Source organism: Onychostruthus taczanowskii, unplaced genomic scaffold, assembly GCF_017590055.1.
Source record: "Onychostruthus taczanowskii isolate IOZ18803 unplaced genomic scaffold, ASM1759005v1 scaffold7, whole genome shotgun sequence".
NCBI lineage: Eukaryota > Metazoa > Chordata > Aves > Passeriformes > Passeridae > Onychostruthus > Onychostruthus taczanowskii.
In genome coordinates, this window is record NW_024504786.1 from 17,209,684 (window position 1) to 17,235,361 (window position 25,678).

Here is a 25,678-nt window from a genome sequence, read left to right on the forward strand (position 1 = left end):
ACGAACAGCAGAATCCATATAAGAGAATCTAAAATGGTATGGGGATAGGAGCCCAGCTGGTGTCCCCACATGCCTCAGAAATTCCATTTTTAGGAACACAGCAGCATATAACATTAGGGATGCTTCTCAAACATCTCATTTATAAATAGAGCAGAGCTGTTTCACCGAAGTACACAAGGAAAAGGTCCACAAGAATAATAAAATCAGTTGCATTCAAAACCACTGAAATGGTTCAACCACACTGTTTTCAGTAGGAACCACTCTGTACCAGAATATTCCCTGAATGAGGAATGCTGCTTGTTCATCACTGCGTTTTTTTTAAAAGCAATCACCAAAAGCCATTCTAGTACAAAAGTGCCAACTTCCTTTTGTTTCAGCAAACTCTTCCTACTCAAAGCTTTTTTGGGTCCAGAATGGAAGAGCTAATGACCAAACTTCAGGGCAGTGAAGAGTTACAGATGTGGGAGGGCAAATTCTTGCCACTTCTGAAAATCAGTCAAAGCAATGTCTGGAGCTTGGCTGGTGCACATTCTGGGGAGAGTTCTTTCCCAACAGGCTGTGGACTCTGCAACACAGCTCTTCCTCTCATGCTTTTCAAACTCACCAGAACTACTTCTAAGGGTAGGCCCTTAACTCTGGGGATTCCTGGTTAATTGTGAGAATATGTCACCAAATGCAATTCACATAAAATCACAATTTCATTACATGCACACCATCAACCAAAATATATGTAAAGCAGACACCTAAAAAAATACACTACATATGAATGAAAAATTATTTTATTTAAAAATACATTATACAGCAGAGTGTCTCTCTTTTTGTTTTCTCACTGCTGGTTCACAGAGATAGTATGATAATTTTAACCCAAATATTCGACTGGGAAAGATCCTGAGAAAGAGACCAGTTACAAGCTGATGATATACAGTACACTGAAAAAGAGTCATCTCTTTTAACATAAAAGAATCTCTTGGTAATCTTATAAATCAGATATAAAAAATGCAGATTTGCTAACATGCAAAAATGAGTGAACATTTCATTTAAATCTGCACACAGAGAAATCATTAGTACCTTGGAACCTAACTAGCTAGACTAAGAGCAGGGTGAGTTTAACACGGTGATACAAACTTTGGATCTACTACAATTTTGTAAACACAGTTGATAGTCTAATAAAGGTGGATTTTCAATCACCTAAGTAACCTAGCTGTAGCTAAGGACTCTATTCTAGGTCTTCTCTCCCCACAGATATATTTCTTCAATCTCAATTCTCAGCTTAGCACAATGACTTTGTGGCATATGCTCTATTGCACTCAGAGACAACTTGGCCTTGCCCTGTTTGCCAAGCACTCTTTAGGTAGTTGTATTTTAGTGAAAGCAGAGGTTAAAACAAAGTAAAAGCAGGCATTATCTGATGACTATACGAGAATGCATTAAAATTCATCATAGAAAAAATACACCTGATTCTACATCATTGTGTTTCAAACATACTCTAACAATGATTAATGCACAGGAAATACAGTGAACTCTGGAAAATTTAAGGCCTAAAATGCTCAACAGCCTTCACTGACCAAGAGTGTTCTCAATGTTTCTCTAGTGCTGCATTTTATCTGCTCTTGCCAGAGGGACACTGTCTGGTAAATGTAAAGAATGTCTTCAGTACTTAGAATATTCAGATCCATTTGGTGCTCAACTTTTATAGGACAACTTCACTATGAATAGCCAGCAAGGCTCTTCCAAAGGGGGACTTAATCTGAATATTCACAGCAGTAATAGAGATATGGTAACATTGGCTGATGTTGAAGAAAAATCAATTTGTCAACACCATGCAGGCTGGCAGAGGATTTTTTTCTTTTTCTTTCTTTTTTTTTTTTTTTTTTTTTTTTTTTTTAAGAATATGAGCCTCAAAAACAGAGATAAAAGGATTTGTAGAGAGAAAGTCTGCCTGTCCTGGTCACTTAGGCTGAAAAAAAATTAATTGAGCGATTTTGGTTTTTCCATGAGTTTTCCATGAAAATGGACAGTAGAAACTCAGATGAACTTTTCTTACTAAGCTGGTGACCCTCTTCTTATCTTAGCACCCATTCTCCCAGCATAGTATCAGGGGGTACAACAACCATGAGAAGATGCAGGCTGCCTTGAGTAATTTGTTTAAATGATTTATGAATAGCACGGCTTCCCATCAGATATGCTAAGCTAAGAACGGAGCCCTTAACCTTTCCTGGGATATCATTAGTAATAAAGAATATATCAAAGATCAAACTCTCTAAATTATTCTCACTTCTTTTAACCTAGATACATATAAGTCATCCAAGACATTCAAGAACTACAAAACAACAATTCAACTACAATTATGTCAGGAAAATATTCAAATAAATAAACTTTTAATTATGATACAATACTTATTACAGTAAAAATTGGCATTTTTTTCTCTTCAAAAGCAGAAGCACCAGTCTTACATATAACATACCGTTTGAATGATATCTTACATGGAATACAGCGTAATACAATGTGCAAACAGCATTTTCATACAGAACATAATATTTGTCTAGTTTTTATATATTGAAATTGCCTCAAATGGAAACAAGTTCATGCGGAATTAAAAATGTAGATTTTAAAAATCAAAGTTAAATCAAAATACAAAGTACTGTTGGAATAGGTACATGAACCATTGAAAACAATGAGAAGCCAAAATAGAGGGTAATGTCAGATAATTAGTGCTCAGTTTGTCCCATTCCATCATAAAAGTAAACAGTTAATATTTTTGCTAGAAAGTAAAGTGACGCTCTAATATTTAAGAATTCTTCAAAATGTTGGTATCATTTTAGTGATGTAAAAATCAAGTCAGAAAGAGGACTTCTAAAAATTTCTTATTTCTGATACTCTGCAAATATCATGTGTGGGCTGTGAAAAGAGATGAAGTCCAGTGGAGTGAATATACATCAGCGTCAACATCATGTGACTTCTGCAAAGGCCGTGATGTGGTTCTAGGAGTTAAAGGAAAAACAAACAGATAAAAACCACAAAACCACACAGACAGACAGCAGTCACCACTGTGAAAACTTTTGCCTTCTGTGTTTGAAGGGCAGCCTTGTACTTGGAGACTACTGAAGGATGATGTAAATGAAACTGGTTTTCACTGCAGCGCTCTCACTCACTCCCATAGCAATTCTTAACTGCTGAAAGACTCGATAGGGAAGTATGCTGAACAAAGTAATTATGTGTGATGGTTCTATTATATTTTAATTTCAGATGGCTTTTGTTTTAAATTAAGTTTAATTTTAAATTACATGTGAAATAATTAAGTTAGCTGTACTTTTATTGCTGTTATTCATAATTGAATACAAAATTCCAAGAAATTAAAATGACAGTTTCTGACAGGTTATAATACTCTACTTCAGTGTAAATATAATTCTAATATTAATTTTTTAAAGATTATTTTCTCCCCATGAGCTCCATGGCACTGAATCAAGTAGCAAAATGCTTGCAATCAAGTGGCATTTGGCAGTTAAGAACTCATCTATTCAAAACTTATTTTTCAGAATCACCAGTGTCCAGTTGCAATCTAAGAACATTTTCCTCTTTCCTTCAGTGGGACAATTCTTAGGAACACTGAGATGTGTATTGGAACATGGACGTTCTATGTGCAACTCTAAAACCCTGCAGCATGCCAAAGAGCTTGGCCACTTTTTCATATTCGAATCTAAGCAAGTGATTCTGCAAACATCTGAAGGGGAAAGCAAACAGAGTGATGTGCAGGACCCAGAGGAAGTGTATTTCCCCGTGGGCACACTGTACCCTTGACTGCCACCATTTTTCACAAAACATCCAGTGGTGAAATTCGTAAAGGGAACCTTGATGTTAAGCCATATGTTTGTTCCCAAGCACAAAAATGCAGAGAGGGTAAAACATCAAGCAAAGCACTGCAAATTTTTTTTCATCACTTTGCCTCCTGAGGCAGATTAAAGAAGAGAGGAGATGCGAGCTGAAGAGGAGGGGAATGTGGATAACCTGGGGTGAGCAGGACCTCCCATTTTTTGCTTAAGGGTCTTTCAGAAAATCTCTTATCACAACATAAAAACTGCTGGAGAGAAACAATGTCCACCATCTAAGTTTCTATTTCTCAGTTCTTCTTTAATCTGCCTGAATATTTGTCTATGTGTGAGCAGGGAGAGATAGACAGGTATCTTTGCTTTTTCACATTAGAGAGAGGAAATTAGAAATGCTTTGATTAGAGAGCTACCCCTTATGCCTCCATCTCAAGCCAAGCTGGCAGCTTTGCTCCCTCTCTCACTATGACTTAACTGTTCTGTGTCCAGGGGGAGAAGCTCTCTTCCACTTCCCCAACAATATGCATTTTAGCTCCAGCAATGTTCTTGCTGTATTTTATGACAGCTTTCACAGAAGACTACTACTTAACACTTAACAGCAAGCATCTATGTATATTCTTTCCCAAAACACAATTTATGTATTTTAAATAAACAACAATTATGAAACCATGGCCAGATTTTTTAAAAAAGCATTAGATAAAAAAGAGTGCAATGCTCTATGAAAACCTTTTCAGTAAAAAATAGTAACAAATATTATTGCTTGCAGATTTTTATTCTGCAGAAGAAATTCAAAATTAGACTTCCTAAATTAGAAAAAAAAATCAACTCCATTTTATTTGGCTGGCCAAATTCTGTTTTGAGTATACAATACAGTGGGCAAACTCAATGACTCTGGAGTTGCTGTGAGGCTATGATGACATTTTCTTCATAGTATTTACTTAATTTTCTTTATTTAGACCTCAAAAGTCCTCCTGTCAACTTAAACTATCCTTAGTCTAAAATTAATCATTTTTTTTCATAAGATGGTTTAAAAATGAGGAATTGGAGGGAAAAAAAAATAATTTCTCTTTATGTCAATCAATTCTTTCAAGTCCTGCTATGTGCCATCCCTGTCTCTAAGCGACACACATTTTTCTTTGATGCAGAGAACCAAATGCTCTTTCATGGGGCATTAATTCAGGAGTGGATAACGATTATTCAGGGAAAGGAAAATGTGGTTCACACTCCTGCCAGCTATACTTCCAAAATAAGCAGGTCACCATCCTGGGAAGACATGCAGGGCATGGGATATAACAACACAGAAGAAAATCCTCCTTCCTCAAAAAGCCCTCAAAGAGAACTGCTAAGCTGCTGATCAGGAACCTATTGATTTGAACCCTACTGAAGGCCTGTCCATTCATTTCCAATGGACTCAGCAGGGCGATGCATAACTAGGTCAAAATTAATCACTTGCTGACGGCAAGAATCACTGATACAGATTCATGCAGCTGTCTGGTTACTCGTGCTATTTTATGCTACCATCTCAGGCAAAACTACAAATAAGCCTTGCTGACACTCTGCAGAAAAAAACCAAACAAACAGCATCCCTCTGGAATAACTACATTTCAACTCTTTTCATTCTGCTCACAGATTTGCTCAGACAAGGGTCAGAGTGAGATACTAACTACATCTACAGAATGAGATACTAACTACAATAACTACTGTCAGCAAACAGATTCACACAGATGCAGGAAGACAAGCAAAAAACCATGCATAAGACCTCAGCTTCTCCAGCTCCAGGGAAAATTCTTTTCCCTAAAGTTATCCAAAGAATCAGAAATGCTGAGGGTCTGCTCAATGGCAGCAGTCTCACAGACAGGCAGACCAGCGTTTGTACCATCCATTCTAAGAGGACAGTACCGGGCTGGTGAGCAAAGCATGCATCATAACAGTGCTCTCACACCACTAACAAAAAAGATAAAGCCAAGGGCTAAGCCTTGAGTGCAGGTTTCTGGGGAAAATGATCCACAACTGTGTATCTTTATCTGCTAAGTTTTAATTAATGTCTATTGATAAGCAATGTTATAATGTCAAAGCATTGAAAAAAATACATTAAATTTTCTGTGATTTGCAGTTTTCATTATATATATTAAATATTTTTAGGTTTTTTTGCTTTGTTCTTATCAATACAGTTAGAAAATTAAAAAATAGTCACCATCCTAAAAAGATGATTCTTCCCTGTTTGAAAACAGGACTTGGTAATGAATTTGTCATTTTTCCCACAGTAGAGTTCGTTAAATAGAAAAATACTACTGTAGTACCTCAGGCAAATGATAACTGATCAAACAATAATAATAATAATGTTATCATACAAGTCTCTGAGTCAGCAGAGTGCATTTTCTGCTTTTACTGGAGAAGCTCGGAGCAGCAGGATGCCCTGAGGTGGAGGAGCCCCGCAGCCCTGCACAGAAGGCGGGCGGGCAGCGCCCGTGCCCAGCCGCGCACGTACGTTATTGCCTTAGAGCAAGGGGCTCGCGGCGCTCCGGCCCCCACAGCCACGAGAAGAGCCTAAGGATGCGTGCTTTCAGGGAGGCTCCTTGCAAAGCATCTTCCTGACTGTGACTAACGCCTCGATTCTGTAACACCTACAACATGCACGTTTGAGGAGGTCACATAGAATACATTGTTCCACTTCCCACGTTTAAGTATTAGTTTATCTGAGCATTAGATGTAGTGAACACCATTCAATCAGAAATAATTCTTGTACAATCCCCCAGAAGCAGATTTCAGCAGAAGAGTAGGACATGAATACAAATTCAAATGTTTGACATTGAAACAAAACTGCTTATGATTTTTTATGAGCTGACTGTCCTGGGTATGTGACTGTAGTATGTGTATGAAGCAATGTCATATTATATCTACTTTAACAGACTGTATTATCAAGAGAGAATGATTATGCCAAAAACTGCCTATAAGCTGATATAAGCACACGGGCTCTCATCAAACCATCCTGGAGAAACAAGTATGGACACCTATGGAGGTTTTTGGACATCAAGCACTACAGTATTTGGAGATCTCTCAACTAAAACATCTTGAAGCAACAGAAATGGACACATCCCTCTCCCACATCTGCCCATAGTATGATGAGCTAAAGCATCTTTGTGTTTTCCTTTTATCTGTGAGCTCAGTGAGAGGTGATCTCCCTGGAGAGCTGCAGGGAGCAGGCCAGGCTCCCTAGGCCATGGTGCTGTGTGCACACCAGGGCATGTAACAATTGAACACTTGGTACCAACATGCGTAAGACCAAGAAAAAAAACAGTAATATAGAGAATTAAAATTTTCTGACATTGTGAAGAAGCTGTTCTGTGTCTCGTGAATAATCAAGATGGAGTAAATAGAAAAAACTATACTCCTTAAATTCTGAACAGGAAATCTTTCCAAGTCTTAAAGACACTAGCAGAATTCATTGCAATATCTACACTTACTATTGCTAGAATGTTTTATCACCTTTGGCACAGACACAATGGAACAATAATTAGTGTGTCAAAGTCAAGAAGATTTCTGAGACAGTTAACCGTGAGTCACTAAAAACCAATATGGTGGGCAACAAGAATGTCACATATTGCAAGAGGAATTCCACATCCTTATGACCATTAAAACTCGGAAATGGCAGAAGGAGAGAGCATGCAATCTATCTCTTTTGAGTTCAGTCATGCTGGATACTCAGTCCTACTGGGCAGTATAAGAAACTTCATTGCAACAAGGAACAGCGCCTGTGCTTGGGAAGGTTTGGGAACTGCTGACAGAAGTAGCTGTATGAAGGAATGCCAAGCAGAACCTTGGGGAATAAATGCAGTTTAGCTGTCAAACAGAGCACTGCCAAGAACCCACTGTGCATAGTACTGCATAGCTACAGAAAACACTAATAATCACAGTAATTATCTCATCTCACAGGAGATGAACTATGGTGCATCTCCTAACCCAACACTTCCTTCTAAACCCTTCTATCTCAGTATTCTATCTACTGCCTCCATTAGTCCTGAAATGCTCCATGTTGTATTTTAATTTGGTTTTTTCAAAGCTAGAATACTTATAAAAAATAAATAAGACTAGCAGATTCATAAGCTACTACATGATGGGTAGGAGATCTCTGTAAACCCTGGCCAATTTCAGGCAACTTTTTCATGAAAAAATGTCAGTCTCCCCTGAAACAGGAAACATAATTTGTGACTGCACTTGGATAAAGCTGAACCTCCAAACTCTTACAGGTACTATCCAGAATATCCCCATTTCTCAGTAATTCCTGAAAAAGAACAGAACTCTAATCTTGACTGTGGTAGGATGAGAGCTTCCTCTTGGTAGGAGGCTGCCAGCTAACTGAAACACCAACTGTCTTGTAAGAGATGAAGAAGATCAGAGAAAGAAGAGAAAAAGAAGCAGATGAGTGAGTGATGAGGTTTCTTGGCTTTCATTCTTTTCATTACTTCTGAGGATGATTATAGCTAAGGTAAAAGCACTAAGTCTGCAGTGCTGAGCAGGTTCTGGCAAGGATTGCTCAAGAAGACACTGCAACTACAGCTTACCTGACTGCATGGGCACCCGTGCAGAACAGCTGAATCATCTGCATGCACCACAATGAAACAGAAGTGTCATGCAACAGTGATCTAACCTTGTCAGTAAGCAGCAGCAGCTCAATTTGGAGTATCACAAGAACTTATGCCCATTTAAGTGCACTTCAAGCGTAGCTAGACCTCCACCAGAACTCAGACAGTGGCAGCACAGTGAGCATGCCAGGAGCATTTCTTCTCCATGGAGAAAGCACCGGAATAGCCAGTAGCAGACCGGGACCCAGCAAAGTAATATGCTTCCAGGTCTATATGATGCATCATATGCTTACTCATTTACAGGTGAATTTATTACAAAATAGCAGTGAGTGAAGTCCTATCTGGCAGGCATTTCTAATGAAGTAATTCCTTAAGGCAAGAGTTTTTAATTGCTTGCTCCCAGATACCTATATAGTTACTGTTTTTTAGTACCAGTCACATAGCTGCATTGCTTCCAGCTTGCACTGCCTTAGTCTCTGATAACTTCAGACAGTTAGGATTTGTGCTACCCCCAGTAGCTAATTTCTGACGGATCCTGTCTTTAATGTTGGTACAGGAGCTTGTAGATTGAAAATAAGGAAAAAAGTTTTAAAAACGTAAATCTATGTGCATTGAGAATATTGAAGTGGAACAGTCCTAACTGAAATGTAGTGAAAAGTAACTCATGTGTCTAAAGGAGGAAGAGGCAAATAGCACACAAATTATTTAGCATCACTCTCTCTCTCCAGGAGAGAAAAAATGATGTAAAATAAGAAGGGAGTTAAAGAGCAAAGACTAATTCAAGAATTCTTGTAGCAATGGTAGTCAATTGAGAATACCTAACTTAATTTAGACCTTAGTTCCTTGAAGTTCCTGTTCTTAATGCCTTTTATTTAACAGGGTCTGTCTTCTATCTAAAACTTTAGATTAAACAAAAAAAAATTACATTAAAAAAATTTAAATTATCCATATAAACTCAAAACCTAAAGCACTCACATTAAGTAACTTCTTTATCAAGAATAATTAATGAATTATTTGCTAATTCAATTTTAAACTTTCTGGAAGTGGAAACAGAAGAAAGCATTTCCAAGCAATTAGCCAAGTCTTCACCTTATTGTCCTTGCATCCCATCCTCTGTCCGAAAAGGAGAAAGGCTTTGCAACACAGACAAAGATGGGATCTCAGCAAGTGGTATCACTTTGTGGTCAGTCCCCAGTTTAATTAAAGCTAATCTCTAGAGAGAAGCTGCAAGACAGCAAACAGCTACTGCCATAAGAATATGGGTTCAGAAGGAAAGAAGCTCATTCATGTAATAGAGTCCTGGGCAGTTCACAAATGGCAGTACCTTCAAGCACAGCAAACATTACTCCAGCCACCATCCTCCCACACTCTCCCACAGCTTTCCCCACAGCATCTCAAACTAGGCCAAGTCTCAGGAAAAGAACATTGCTGATCATGAGTGAGAGGTTCTCAAACCAGGTAGAAACATGAAGTTAACATGAAGTCTTTATCCCTAGGAAAAAAAATTAAAATTTCAATATCCAAGAACGTACACATATTACCTATGATGGCTTTTGAGCCACAGAAATGGCTTCTATTGCATGAGAGCCTAGCATGTAAATAAAACATGTTCTTATTAATGTGGTTCCAGGCCAGCTGACAGCTTGTTTTGTTTTGACATTTTACAGAAAGCTTACTGAATGGATTATTTTGAAGATATACATTCATCATCTAAACCCTTGTTCAAACAAATGAGACTCTGACCTCCTTACGACAAGATATCAGCGGAAGTAGTTTAGACATATTTGGTTCAAAAAAGGCATGTTAGACCATTCTGAAAAGAAATCTTCTTTCCCTTCAAGGAAGGGAATAAAAAACCCAGGACTAGCAGTAATTCTTACTAAAGAACAACTTCTACCACATTCAAGTGACTAAGACAAATTGGGAAATCTTTCTTATGTTGAACATGAAAAAAAATAATCAGAATTAATCTGGAATGAAAATAATACCACAGAAAAATATTTTTCATGTCCTACCAAGTGTAGACTTGTTCGCTGTCTTCAAATATGGGCATAATCCAATAGATTTTAATCAATTATGACAGACACAGTCATTAGAAAAAATAAACCTTCCTTTAAACTTTGCATTACTACTTCAAAGTTTCCCTTTGGTAAAAATGTCTAAAATATTTTCTGTATTTGGTTATGCTATCTATTTCAGTAGTTTTTTGCTCATAAAATTAGTCAGACAATCTTACCTAACACATAGTACAATACCATCTTCAAAAAATATAAATGGCTATCACAATAAAGTAAAATAAATGTTGTTGTGATACTTAAACAAAAAGTCTTGGCATACCCAGGAGACTCTCACTAGCATGTTCCAGTCTAAAATCCCATGTGCTCTGACAAGAGATCATGGGGTTAGTGCAGTCATTGCATGGCCCATTGCTACTCTCACTTCTAAGTGGGTACCCTGTCCTGGGGCTAGCACGTGACTGATGACAGAAGCCCCACGGGTGACCCAGAAGGGACTGCATCCCACACTCTGCACCAGGCTGAGGACATACCACAAACAAATAGAATAATTGCTACTTGTACCTGAATTGCAAAGCCGCTTGGGCCAGGGGTTAGACTTTCTTTCTAAGCATTCTAAGAACTTTCTATGTTCTGTGGACTATCAGGCAGAGTATTAATCACATTTACTTGAGGAACACAAGGGGAGAGGGTCTCAGATCTACTCAGCCTGACTTCAAGGGCTTAGCAGCAGCTATGTCAGTGAAATGACGACATGAAGAGTCTCCCAAGGGGTGTCACTGAATTTAATTCCTTCCTTCTTTCTCTTTCACTGACATGTTTCTTTATTTTAACTGTTTCTTTATTTTAAATCCGATTACCTTGGCACTCTTGTCAGGCTAGCTTGTGATTTCCAGGAAAGCTACATTTTATTTAACTGATTTTTAAAAAGTCAGACATTACCTTTTCTAAAGGGCTTTCTACTCTGGGTATGCTGATCATGGGCATCTGGGTCAGATTATCCAGATGAGAATGTTCATGTTCTGGCTGACGTCCTCTGAAGTTATTTACCACACAAACAACCTAGAAGGGATTTGAAGATAAACAGAATACCTAAGGAACAACTCATTTTTTCAAGCTTTGATCCTGACAATTATCATTAGGCAGAAATGACACCAGCTTTAGTCACAGCTTTACAGTAGAATCACTGAAATGTGAAGTTCATGTTTTACAGAAAATCCTTAATTAATATTTCAAGACAAATGACTTTCAAGTGATTTATTGGTACACGCATCATTTGAGAATGAAAAAAGCCCTCCTATCTAAAAGAAAACCCATTAGTGAAGCTGCACAATAGAACACCAATTGTTATCAATCTCATGAAGAGATGTCTTGCAGCATCACGTGGCATTAACCTGTAACTCCTGGGAAGGCCAGTGCCATTTCAGTTATGATCAGCAAAGACTTTCTCAAATGAAGAGTAACAAAAGGGAACAAGAAGGCAAGGACCATGCCCAAGTCTGAATGTAACTTCAAATCTGCTCTCGGCAGCAGATTCTCACACAGGGACTTTGTAATGTGATGTGTAACAGTTTGTGCTTCTACTAATTACAACATTCAGCTGAGCAGTAATGTTTGCCAACTACATTTTCTTCAAAACACAACTAAATTTGATGTCACGCTACTGGACACCTTGTGTGGAAGGGAACATTTGGAAATGCAAGCAGATGCACTTTAAAGGAGACTTGCAGCTACCCTTGCATGTCTAGAGGAAGTGAAAACACCCACCCCAGCCATCCCTGGCACGGTTCTCAGCCAAGCCATGCTTTCAGATCCAAGATCTTGAGAATAAGACCCTGTGATTCAAGAGTCAAGCTCAAAAGTGTTTCCATAGGTAAAAACATCAAAGATGTATTTAGTACTATTACAAGCTGCCAGGCAGACAAACCTACAGGCATTAAACAGCAGTGACTGTTCTATTCTATAGTCTTGCACTGCAGATATTAGTGAAGGTGATTAACAGATTAGAAACAGTTTTCTGACACAGACAGTAGTCATGGGCAACTGCAATTAACTATCTGGTTTTGGAACACAGCTCCAGAAAAGGAAAAAGCTAAATGACAATTTTTTGATACAGAAAAATATGAAATTTCAACATAAACCTCAATCACTATGAAATAAATTATGAAATAAATTCATTCGAGTTATTGTAAAGCCAGAAAAACAAATGCTACCTATCCTCTGATCAGTGTGGGTACCACTACATCGAATTTAACACTTTATTCATGAAATCATAACTATGTGATATTCTGAGGAATATATACTTCCTGCATGTGGGCCTTGCTGCATAAATTACTGTTTCAAATGCTACAATCTGGTTTATATGGAAATCAAAAAATATAACTGGATCAGTTCTTTTTTTGACTTCACATTTCTGAGTGTATGTAAATACTACTAAGGAAACTGATGACTACTTAAAAAACCTAAGAAACACGTCTTTTGTTATTTAATTATCTGAAGGCTTTTTTAGAGATAAAAGTTTGTCTCTTTTTTTAGAGAAAAACTTATACATTGATTTTTTTCAAACACAAGTGACACAGACACACACTTACCAAAAATACTGCTATAGATATTCCAATTACAAATCCTGCTATTACATCTGACCAGTGATTTCGATACTCTGCTACTCTGTTGATTCCAGTGAGGAAGGCCAAGCACATTAAACCCAAACACAGAACAGGTTTTGCAAGCCTTGTTCCTCTGGCTTTCACTGTGTTGGTGATATACATCTGAAAATTAGAAAGGAAGAAAGTGTAAGACTGATGGATGTCTCCCACTAATTGGTGAATAAAATCTCTATATTTTATTTGAATAGACTATGTGTATTTAGTGCTTTTCTTCTGGAGTGGGGGAGGATGCAAAGAAACTAGGAGGTAGAGTAGTAGATAAAAGTCATCATACCCTTTTTCTACAGATAAAGAAAAATAATCAGACCATACAGCAAAATTGCATTTTACATGAACCTGAAAAGCCTACAGAAAACCAGACAAATTGGACAATCCTATCCAATTACTCTCAGTCTGTGTATTTATTTATTAATGCATAGAAGTAAAGAGACTGATTTTTCACCAGACTATGTTGACAGTAACAGAAAAAATATTTACCCTCAAGTACTACTAGTACTATTACAAGCTGCCAGGCAGAGTAAGAAAGGCTTTTGCTAATAAAAACAAGGTCTTTATGTATTCTCTTTCTTCCTTATACACCATTTCTTTATGTGACTAATTAGTGATTTGTCAAAAATCAGTGAAAAGGAAAAAAACAGTGTCAAAGAGCAGTGAAAATTGAACTAAATGCCAGCATCGCCTTTCATAAATATAGTTTCAACCAGTGAATATAATAATACTTTCAACCAGTGCTGAACTAATACAACCCCGTGCTTCACACAAACCAATATAAATGCTGCAGGTTTTATGCATCAGGCTGAGAAATCCATTTGTCCTGCCGCAGTCTAATTCTCCCTGTGCAATACTTCTGAATTAAAAGCAGTGCCAGATAACAAGCAGCTCTTCTGCCCCAGAAGTGCATTAGTGACTACCAGGTTTAACCCAGCACGTCCCAAGCTCTGATGAACCAATGGAAGAAATTAATACCAAATATTAGACTTTCCATTCTCTTATCTTGGCATGAAGATCACTTGCAACACCCCTCCTCCCCACCTTAAAAAAAAAAAAATTATACTTCAGCTAGTAAGATTTTTGACAGAAAAAGTTTCTACTCCGCAGATGTTTCTGTAATTAAACTGAAACCCTGAATCTTCAAACTTTAAACAGGATTTAAGTTTTTGAACAGAAGAATGCCAGTATTTCCTATGGTGTTTCACTGGAAATTCCAAATTTGTAATGCCATCACTTTGGACTACAAAGGAAAACAGATGAGTCTGCATTGAAGAATCAGTAGTGCTTCTTTGGCCAACAAATGGGCAGTCCTTTGGGTTTGTTTGGGGATTTTTTTGTACTGTCTGAAACTTTAGCAGAATTTACCAGGGAATCAGTTTACAAAGTGCCACAACAATCCAGCCAAGAAGCAGTTCAGAAGGTGTGGTTATAGTTACAATAAATTAAGTGAAGAAGTAGTGGTCAGTGCTTGTCTAAAACAAGTACCATCTAACAGTAATTTTGTTCAAAACACTAGAGAAAGATCCATGGCTTAGAGGATAAAACAAAGCTTGATCTTAAAGTAACATCTGAGAAGTGCAACACACAAACCTTCAGTGTACTTTATATGATGAACAGGAAACTAGTAGAAAGATTTCCACTAATTCAGACAAAGCAAAGGTTTGAAAAAAAGAGTTTTGGGGTTTATCTTCAAGCCACATTCTCCTCTCTTCTTCCTAGACCATTTCAGAAACAGTTAATTTTTTATGCTGATTATTCTTTTATCTTAGATCATTGTACTCTTGCAGGCTGTCTTCAGTGAGCTGCTCTTACCATGCAGAAAGGTAATAAGAGAGAAATGCAATTTTAACATCCAGCTTTTTAGCACCACTGGTTTTCTCCAAGCTATAGACCGAGTACTGCACACTGAATTAATACAGCTACCATCAGTTTTAGTGAGTCTCATTGTTCTACTGGATACTACTACCATTATCCACATTCACACTATGTGTTAGGACAGCTGGTGCTAAGAAAATCACTGGAATATTTTTAATACACAATAAGAAATCAAATTTCAAATACAGCTTGGGTGAAGTTGACACAGGGGAGTTAGCAGGAAGCTATCCTGCACTTAATTGTGTATTGGGTTATATTAAATTGAAATGACTACTGAGAAGGAAACGTTTGCTTAAGGCAGGTCATGGTGACATATTTAATTTATCTATAGCAACTTGTCATTGCCCAAGAAGATTATCTCAATTCTAGTAAGACAAAACACATTATAGTACAAATACTTGATTCTGCAGTACTTCAATCAAATTTCAACATTTTTAATATAAAGTTGAACCCAAAAAATGTTCTGCATAAAATTCTCAGAATGTTTTTACAACCAAGCATGTCCTTCAAATCCCTACTCAAAGCACTGAGGAAAAACAACCACATATTCATGCTGTGCCCCACACGAGCAGAGACCTCCATTTGCCAAGTCCCCCCTGATATGAGCAGTCATGGCTGTCATGCCCAGCTCATTATTCAGAATAACCTGAGGGTTCTGCCAGCACAGGTACCATATCTATCTTTTCTTTAAAGAACAGGTACTACTCATGTAAGGAATAGCATTATATTACAATACAAGAGAATCAATAAAAACAGGCCAAACTTTCCTGAAACACCGTGACAAAAAGTCTGTATTTGAAAAACTCTATAGAGCAAATATAGCTTCCTCCAAGGTAAGATTCATAGATAACCATTTTTAAACTTGGCCTCTTGCAGCTCCAGTATAATATATTAACAGTCAACTACCTGATCTACACTAAGAATAAAATATAATTAAGCAGCTGTTTTCTTCTTGATTCTCGTGGAAAAACTATAAACCAGCACACTCAGTAATTGACTAAGAATAAACAACCTGAAAAGATGACAGGATGTTTCACTCACTTTTAATAAATATTAAATGCAGTATCAACAAAAGAAAATAGCTCAGTGATTTAAAACATTAGTAGGAATGAATGACAGTATAACTCTTTACAGGGCTAAAGATGTTTACTGAACAACTTCATCCACATTCCTTTTAAGAACAAAAATCGTGAGAGAAGTTTTCCAATGAAAGAAAACTTGCACATTAGTCAACAGCACACCCAATAGCTGAGATTTTGTATGTAAGGTCAAGGATTGATACAGTAGTTAGAATTAATATTGCAGGCTGCACATTCTCCTGCAACATCAGAACTGTAGTGAATCTTCTCTTGAAGAACTTCTGCTGTTGCTGTTCCTTTTTCCTGAAATAAGATTTTAGTATTAAAAGACAGAGAGCTGGCACAGTAAGCAGACACAGGCAGAGAGTCATGTAAGGAGGTGGATTGTTACCTGATTGCACAATATAACAATATTTACTAGATTTTCAGAAAAACACAAACATTTGACCTTCAGTCTTCAAGATACTGGAAATGAAGTTGTAAGAGAACTTCATAAATTGAAAGAAAACCTTTAATTGAAGCAGGTTTGAAAACAATTTGAAAGAAATGATCACCATCACCACCAAAGACAAAGCAAGCTCCCTGTGAAGTTTCTGGTGTGACTGGCTCACACCATAGTGTAAGGAACAATCATAGCCTTGGCATTTAGCTTGTACTGGCAAAGTACTTCAAAAGTGTCAGGTTGCAAGTCTCATGTGAAGTTTGTCCTAAATCTAGTACAAATAAAATAATTCCAAAACATGTTAAGAAAAGAACAGGAGCTGTATGTGAAGTGCAGGACAAAGTGGATTCTTGGGCTGTGGTCTTTCTAGGCATCTTGCAGCTATCTTTAGGCCCACCCACACCAATATCTATGCACATAAACACAGGTGTAACAGGTCTCAGAATCCCATTTTAGCTACATTGGAGCTACACATCAGGCTGGGTGCTCCAGCCAGGAGGGAAGATAATTTTCCTTGCTGATTTCATCAGCCTGGGGCCCAGGGATGCAGGTAAGAAGATCCCTTCTGCATCTGCTCTTTCATTTCTCCCTGATTTAGATGGCCTGGGAGACTGACAAAGACCAATCCATCAGTGGGCAGTGAATAATGACTCATAAGGCAACAAGAAGAATGAGGAAGAAATTATTGTACAGGCACTGATCCCAGGCAGCACTTCAAACATAAAATATCTCATGTTTTCATTTGGTTTTACAATGGGCTAGCATTAAAGAAATTATCTTGAACTATTTACGTAATGTAAGTAATGTTATAAATGTTCCATCCAAGGAATTTTCAATATTCATCAGACCTATAAGAATAGAGACACTCGTATCAAAAAGCTGAAAAAATAGTGGGCTGTTGTAGCCTATAAACAGGTTCAGTGTTTAGTTAGAATTCAGTTTGAAAATCCAAAATCTTTTAAGCTTCCTTTGGTAATAATTAATGGGTCAAACTATTTCTAGAGCAAACCAAAGTCATACTCTCAAATCATCTGGGTCCTTCTGCAACTGTCCATTGAAGATTTCTTTTAGTGTTTCTGAAGCCTCCTCCAGCTTTCTCTATATGTTTTGATCTAATTATTTATGACGCTAAACAAAAATTACCTTTCAAAGTCAGGGGCTAGCTTGGCAAAAGGAAAAGAAAGCTCTAGAATTCTGGACTTTACTATTGATTTTCCCACTATAAGCTCCCCACAGCTGTAACTGCAAAACCACTGGAGAAGGTAAGAGGTATCTTTCTCTGTACCAAGACCATAAACACCTATTACAAAGGCTGGTTTTTTTGATGATATCAATTGTAATGAAGAGGTGACTGACATGAAATTTATAGAGGTCTTTAGATAAATTCCTGGCTCAAATAGTAATATTATTTTATTATTTGGTCTGAACCAAACCAGTGCACTCAATTTGTGAAGCTCATGACATATGTTTTATTATCAGTACTGAGGTATACTTGCTGCACCAGATACTGAAAAGAAATTCCACATTCCTAGCACTATTCCTGAAAGGCAGCCAGAAGAATCCTTTAATTTCCTAACAAAAAATGGACAACAAAGTCAGTTCAGCAAGGTGGCTCTGCTAGTCCTTTTCCTCCTGAACACTCCCTTAACTCTGTCTGAGAAGCCTATCATGCCTTCACCAGCTGCCCATTTAGCTGGATTCTAACAGGGACTTTAAGATAAACGACAGGCAAGACTACACCTACACCTATAACTGGATCAAGGAGTGACACTGAGGAGAATGTCACCACGCTGCCAGCACTGTCACCCAGACTGTCTTGTCTTTTCCCAGTGACTTATAAACACACCGAACAACAAAATCAATGCAGCAAAATGCCAGGAGCAAGAGCCTTGCAGAAAACATGATCATGGGCCAAACAAAAGCTCTGCAGAGAGGAAACAATTATTTGTAGGCTTTACAATCTGCTAGTCCCGTCTGAAGTCACAGTTGAGGCCAAGGGTTCAGAGTACAAAGCAACAAAAGCTGCCTACAGACTTAAAGGCTGTGTCAACTATCAAGACATGAAGCCTGTTCCTCTATCACTACAAACCCAAAGCAAGCCTGAAATGTGTGCAGTAACACAAAGTTCAAACACCACCCTATACAACTGCTTCTGTGAAATGCAGTAAGAACAACAAAAAAAAAGGCAAAATTTCATAGAATTATAATTCCCCTTGAACTACAGCTAGCCATGACCAGTCCCGAAGGTCTGCAGTACCAAAGGATAAGTGTTAGTCATAAGTCTTAAATTTAAATCTATGGGATTAGTCTGACTAGATCTTCACATATCACTTTGAAATCCTAACAAAAAAAGACTTACGACTTCCACTTCCTGTGTCTCCACTGTAGAAAACACCCCAAGTATGTGCATACTGGGCTGCTTCAAAACTTCCCTCTAATTGTCCAGGCTATGTCAGCTTATGTATATCAAAGTGTGTCTTACACAATTATATACTGTTTAATAAAGCTGCAATGTTTGCCTATGTAGCAAATATTGTTCCATCTGAGAAAGGGTGAATTGCAATGCTAGTAAGAAATGAAAGTAGATGCAGTCAACTTATTAACCCAACTCAACCAAAAACAAACAAACAAAAGATCTCCAATGAGATCAGCGCAGACACCTAAGGAAAAAACCAGGCATCGGCCAGATTAATTAGAGATTTCAGAACAGATTTACAGTAGCTCATTTTGAAAACACTGGTACACTGGAAAGAATAAACCTGAAAGTTTGAAGAAGAAAGGTAATGCATTGGTGTTTGGACAGGGTAGAGAAAACAACTAACCACAGCACTGCCATTCAATATTTCCATTCCAATCTCTCTTGATAGATACTGGAAGTAATGGAGGCAAATATTACAAAGCTCTAAATACTAGCAAAACAACTGTTTGAAAACGACTGTACTTTCAAGGGAATTCTGAGTTACCATAGCAGCCACCCACTCTCAAAAGGGGGAAAAGGGGGAAATGGAAGACTCAAGAACTTAGAAAAAAGAAGCTATTGTTAACAAGACAATATGCACAGATGGTAAGGTGATAAGGATGTGGCTGCACTTAAATGGAATGAGATAAGGGAATTATTAGATAAAGCGTAAGATTTGTTTCTAAATTGGTTGATTGGTGAAATCACACAAATCCAAAAGCATTTACTTCACTGCCTCGGAGAGCAAGGACCCTTGCACCAGCTCTTTGTGTGTTTTTTTTCCTTTAAGCTGGCTTTGTTTTGTGCCCAGCTGGCTGAAATAACCAGGGAGGATTCCATAACAATCTCCCCCGCTCTCCAAAATTTCTGTTAACCAAAAAGAAAGTACATATTGTACCAAAGATTATATGCTAATGAAAAAGTGAGTAATATATGGAGGTCTTAATGTCCATGCTGTCAATAACTGTTGTGGCATGGCTCATAGAAAGACTAGGCTACTGTTTTAAATCTTCTACTCCAGTGAACAGTGATGAGAAAATTGTTATTTAGAGCCAACTATCCTGATAAACATCATGGCAGTGTAAGGACACGACCCCAAATACTGGAACATTGACATTTTTTTCCTTTGGGGTGTAATAAATAGTATTTTTAGCTTCAGTCATGCTTAGGGTTTAAGGGAAAAAAAAAAAACAAAAAAAACCAAAAAAAAACCAAAAACAATGAACCTGACAATATTGTAACAAGGAGCTACTACAGGAACTCAGAAGTCCTGAGAGTAGTTAACAGTGCTTTAGTTAAATGATAGCAGTGTCAAGCACCATGCAGGAGTAATGACATAGGATATATTCATTTCTATAGTTACTGAAAGCATAAATTGTGATGAAATGGATCTCAGCAACTTTATTTTTTTATATTGCTAACTGTATATTGACCACAGACAAGGTTTGCATAAAGTATTCTTGCTCATGTCAAAAGCCACTTATATTAGGCGTTAAACCTTACTGATGTCTGCTTTTTGTTTTTAGAATGTATGCATTAATACTATTTTACTTTCTGCTTTGCAGTAGCTCAGTAGCTGGTTTCCTAGTTACTCTGACTCTTGGCAACAGTAGAAATCCAACTTTACAGACAGATGAGAAATATAGGAGCAATTAAAACAAAAAATTCTGAGTATTTTCTAAAATAACTTGCATCAAATTTAGAGTGTCTCATCCTTAGATATCTCCTCAAATAAGGACAGTAATAGTAGAAGACTTATACTTGCCTCAAGTTAAACAATAAAATATTATTGTTCATCTCTTATTTGCAAACACTTGCCTGTGCTAACTGATGATCAACATCTCTTAAACAGACATTGCTCACAAGGAACCTGGCAAATGTTACCATCAGTGCTGCAGATTTTGAGCCACTGGTTCTAAAATCCTGAGTAGAAGCATTGAGTTGACACACTGAGGCCGAGATCTTTGCCATATTGTCAAGTGTCACCTGCCAGATCAGTCAGGAATTAAAAGTTGGCTCAACTGGTATGTGCTCAAAAGCAATGCACACTCACACACGCCTATCTACATGTGCATACATACACATACACACACCTATGGGCAGGCCACTGAGGGAACACAAGGGCTGACTCCCGCAATGACCACACACCTGCCTAGTTTCCCACTGACACTGTGCAGGCAGCCTGGGCTCATCCAAAGGGCTACAGAGGGCTGTGATTACCAGCACAGGTCAGGTAGACACTCCCACATGCATCTGCTGGGGAGAACTTGTCCCCAGCAAAGGAACAAGATGTGCTTGCTCCTGCTTAAGACTGGAATGATATGCACTCCAAACTACACCTGAGTTACTTGAGTGAGACTAAACGGTGACTCTTCCTCTCCACAACCTATACAACAGCTTGACTCTTCCTCTCCACAACCTGTACAACAGCTCTGATCCAGGCAGTCAACACCAAGTTTTATCCCAGTGCTGTTCATCTCTCCCTTTAAAAGAGAGGAGAGAGGGAAAAAAGGGTGGACTGTCCTGTAGCCCACTTTATTACCTAATAAAAGCCAAACTGACTTTGCATGAGGTACCTATAAACACCAATTCTGGTACCAAAAGACACACGGGGGTATTGAGAAACATGCAGAGATCAGACATCCATATAACTCACCCTTCTGTTTCACCTCAAAGAAAATGACCATGTGTGATTCTACTGATCTGCACTGGGTTACAGAGAGGTACCACTACCAGTCAGAGGAAATCCCTACCCTTACTCCTTAGCACCCAGCAAAAGACTATCCCACACATCCTGGAAATGGGGGAAAAGTAAACCAAGGAACTGAGTATCCTAAATCCATAGATTATAACCTTTATGGACAACTTGTCCTCTCTTAGCATTGTCTTGGCTTTCAAGGTTCAGAAACCACTACACCTTGTCAGAATTAAGCCAAATGAATCATTCTCACAGAAGACTTGCATGCAGAAAACCAGCCAATTTTGGGCCTCTTCTGCCCATTCCTCCCTCCTCCCCCTCAGAGTGCCAGCCATTGGCTCTCAAAAATATAGTGCTATTAAATAATATAATATACTTACAGCCAGATACATAGCTGCATATATGCTTAGCGCTGCTTCTTTGGATGGGAAAGTCTTTCTGGCTTTCATGATAAGGTCTGGATTTCCAGTGCAGGCATGTACGCTACTGATGAATTGGGTATACTGTTTACATCCAAGTGCTGTATAGTTGGGTTTACAAAGTGCAAGAAAATGGGGTGCAAGATTCCCTGTTACTACTTGTCCAGCATTTACAAAGATGTCCGTAGCAAACAGTCCAAATGCATAAATTCCTAAAGAGGGAAACAAAGAGTTAAATTTTCTGACAATATATATTATTTATCACAGCAATAGACCAGCTTCTTCCATTTAAGAACATGAAAAATCCTCCCATGTACTGTCTCCAAAGAGCACGGCTCATGCTGGAGATGGTATTTTCCTACAAAACTGCAGCAGCAACACTGCAATGTACCCACACACCTGATGTCTCTCCCATTTTTCATAGGAACACTCACCCCTTGTGCAAGCAGCCTGCTTTCCTAGGCCCCATAGCCATGCATATCCCCTGTTTGGGGTAGCTGGCTTTACTGGTACCTAACTTTTGCCCATGTTCACTAAACAGAAGTGACAGAGGGAAATTCTTCACCCGATAAATCTGCTTGAAAACCAAGGTCAGATTCTGATGAAGAAGTAACTTGTAAAGTCATAACACACACTGGAAAAACTTTTTTTCCCCCCCCTTGCAGCTGTAAAGAATCTAAAGTACTGAATAATTCAATATTGCCATGCACCAGTTGTCTTCATCTGCCTGCTACTGGGTAAATCTCTATGCATAGCATATTAATCACAGTATGAACACAGTGAGCTAAAGATTTATATATTTGAGGAACTACTTATGCTAAACAGTTTTTTTAATCAGACATATCAGCAAAGCATTAAGCACATGTATTCATTCATTAGAATGTAAATGCAAGTATCTGATTACTTAAAAGAAAACAGATTTTTGCCATTCTGAGGTCCCTCTCTATCCTTTTGTAAATAGAAAATGAGCTCTGGAAGAACATGCAAACACAGCAGCCTGACCGGCAGGCACAGCCAGTGGATGCCTGTTCCAATCCCACCTGAGCTATAGATTTCCCCCTGCATTTCTATGGGCTAATCACCTTACCTTTCTCATACTCCACTTCACTGTGAATATAGGGTGAGCTCTGGAAAATCCCAGTTTCATGGGGCACTATGAAGACTTTAAAGGATCAACATCACAGCAGACATAATTCCACAGAAACATACAGTTATAAAGGTCAGGATTTTTCTTAGCAAAGCTAGAGGACCAAGGCTGATTTCTGGGATCCTGGCTGGTCAGCAATATCACACTAATGTTAATTCCTCCCAAGATGCTAGACTCTGGTGAGCAGCACATTGTGCCTGGCCATGTCACTTCACAGAAGGACCTTTCAGCCAGTCCCGAGGGTGTGCACTGCACAACGCAGCTGGACACATCACGCTGGGGGAGCATAATGGGGAGTAATGTCTCACCCACTGGAACAGCAGAGAGGCCTTTGTTCACTCCTGTCATCCCAACCAAATTCTTTTTGCTTCTTTGAGGAAAGAAGGGACCACTTAGTGGGAAGAAAACTCAGGCATTGATTACACAGAGAGGAACTGGAGTGGGAGGAGCTCCTTATCATCACTCTGCACCTCCTCCAGGCCTATACAAGAGAGTCTCCTTACAGGGGGCAATCACACTCTGGGAAGGCAGGCACAGTTGTTACACAAACTGCAAATACAGACACAGCTGCACATGCCCTCCCTCCCCCTGAGACTGGGGCACACAGCAGGATTAGCTGCCCCAAGGCTTCATTCCTCCAGCTGCTTCCTTCAGATGCAGCCATGAGAGAGAACCAAACAAGAACTGAGCCCTGCTATGGCATCCCTACATGTATTAAAAAGCAGCATCTGGAAATGTCCAATACAAATTTTGAGTGGTGGGATTTCTCCCTCCAAACACATTTAGAATGAACTAAACAGCAAAGATGACATCTCAAAGTCAATGGGGGAGTTTCAGCTAAAACCAATGTAGCATGGATTTTGCACAATTTTCTGCTAGAGGATATAAAACAATATCCAGGCTAAGAAAGCAACTGAATTGGCTTGGCTTCAAATACACATTTATATCCCAATGTCCTCAACTTTGGGGTGTATGTGTGTGTTTACTATCAGCTATATATATGGCACAAGGATACCACCTTTCTCCACTTCACCCCACTTCATGCCTGCTGGTTGTCTTTCCCCCAGTGGTCCCAGCTCCTTCTACTTTTACTGCTGTTTCTGCAACTGTTTTTTAATCCAAACTTCCAAAAAGCTTCATTTGCTGCCTAAAAGGAAAACTGCACCTGATTTAAGACTACACATGAAATGTAATACGGTTATCTGAATATTTTCCCCAGGTCAAAATTAAGACATAATTGATCACTCTCACCATTCAGAAAATGAAAGCAGTAATTTTGCTCATACCAAGGAATCGGATGGTCCTGCGCACCAGTGGGTTTATATAACAACAGTCTCCAGTTAATATTGTTTTCTCTTGGTTTTCAAAATCCTTTGTAGCTAACTGTAGACAAAAGACCGCAGTTTCTCCAACGATAATCTTAGGGGAGGAGAAAAAAGGGGAAAGAAATGGTGCATCAGATTACAGTAAGTAAAATACACTAATATTACAGAGACAGACATCTCATCTTAAAGAAACAAGACCAAACCAGCACGAAAGACAGCATAAGTGAATCAAGTTCTGTACATTAATCTTCTTATAAGGGGAATATGCCTTATGGCTTGCTTTACTTTATTTGCCTTAAAAGAGAATAAATTATTACAACCAGGATTTGTAGTCAATATAACATAACCTAGATTTCAGGATGAGGGGAAAGAGAAAGACCTATTAGTTCAAGAACAACCGATCACATAATGCACAAGATCTGGACCACAGTAAAGGCCTAATCCTGCAAGATGCTCAGCATTTCAGTTCCTACATGGCATTCACTGATACCCAGAACTTTGCAGGGTTGAGCTTTAAATTCTGGACTATGATAGAGAGAAAGGGGGACAAAGTCGTAACAGAGCTCCTGTTCACATCAGAGGTTTGGTTTGCCAGGATGTACTTAACAGGGTTTGATTCACATTTTGCTAGCTAAATTTATCAAGTCTGGCTTTAGCTCTGTTAATCATGCTTGAACAAAGTGTCACAACTGATACTTTTACATTAAGCATGGCCATATTCACTCCACCAAAATCAAGTTCTCATGTCTATATATTGTTCACATTATGGTTGGCAAGAAAACGTAAAAATCACCAAATAAGAAAAAAAATATTTTGAATGTAAAACATCTGCTCTAGGTTATGTATTTATCAGTACAACAAAGCATGACCTTTAATTTATTCACTACAATTGTGGATTGAGATTTGAGAGCTGAAGCCAAGACTTCAAGCAGACATACAATATGAAGCTTTTTGGCAGAGATAATTTAAAAGCAGAGCAGAAGGGTCAAACACTGACCACTGGATTCTAACCCTGATTCACTGTAGGACTTACAGGCAAGGCCCTTCCACTCCTCTGCATGAAATTATTGACAGGTACATCACACTTTAATCAACTAGAATGAAGACTACCAAAGTGAAATCCTAATACTCCACAAATACAACCAATAATGCCATC

General features: G+C 38.4%; 1 protein-coding gene across 3 annotated transcripts in view; it reads right to left on the bottom strand.

The window, feature by feature from the left end:
• Positions 1-763: 763 nt before the first annotated feature.
• The window catches only part of PLPPR5 (phospholipid phosphatase related 5), a 200,032-nt gene continuing 175,117 nt past the window's right edge, over positions 764-25,678 (bottom strand). For all 3 annotated transcript variants that reach the window (XM_041421256.1, XM_041421254.1, XM_041421257.1), the window contains 5 exons: positions 24,484-24,616; positions 22,012-22,262; positions 13,014-13,190; positions 11,365-11,484; positions 764-2,981 (listed from right to left, as the gene is read on the bottom strand). In XM_041421256.1, the coding sequence (XP_041277190.1) occupies positions 2,949-2,981; positions 11,365-11,484; positions 13,014-13,190; positions 22,012-22,262; positions 24,484-24,616 (714 nt within the window). In that variant the 3' untranslated portion in view covers positions 764-2,948. The remainder of the gene's footprint in view (positions 2,982-11,364; positions 11,485-13,013; positions 13,191-22,011; positions 22,263-24,483; positions 24,617-25,678) is intronic.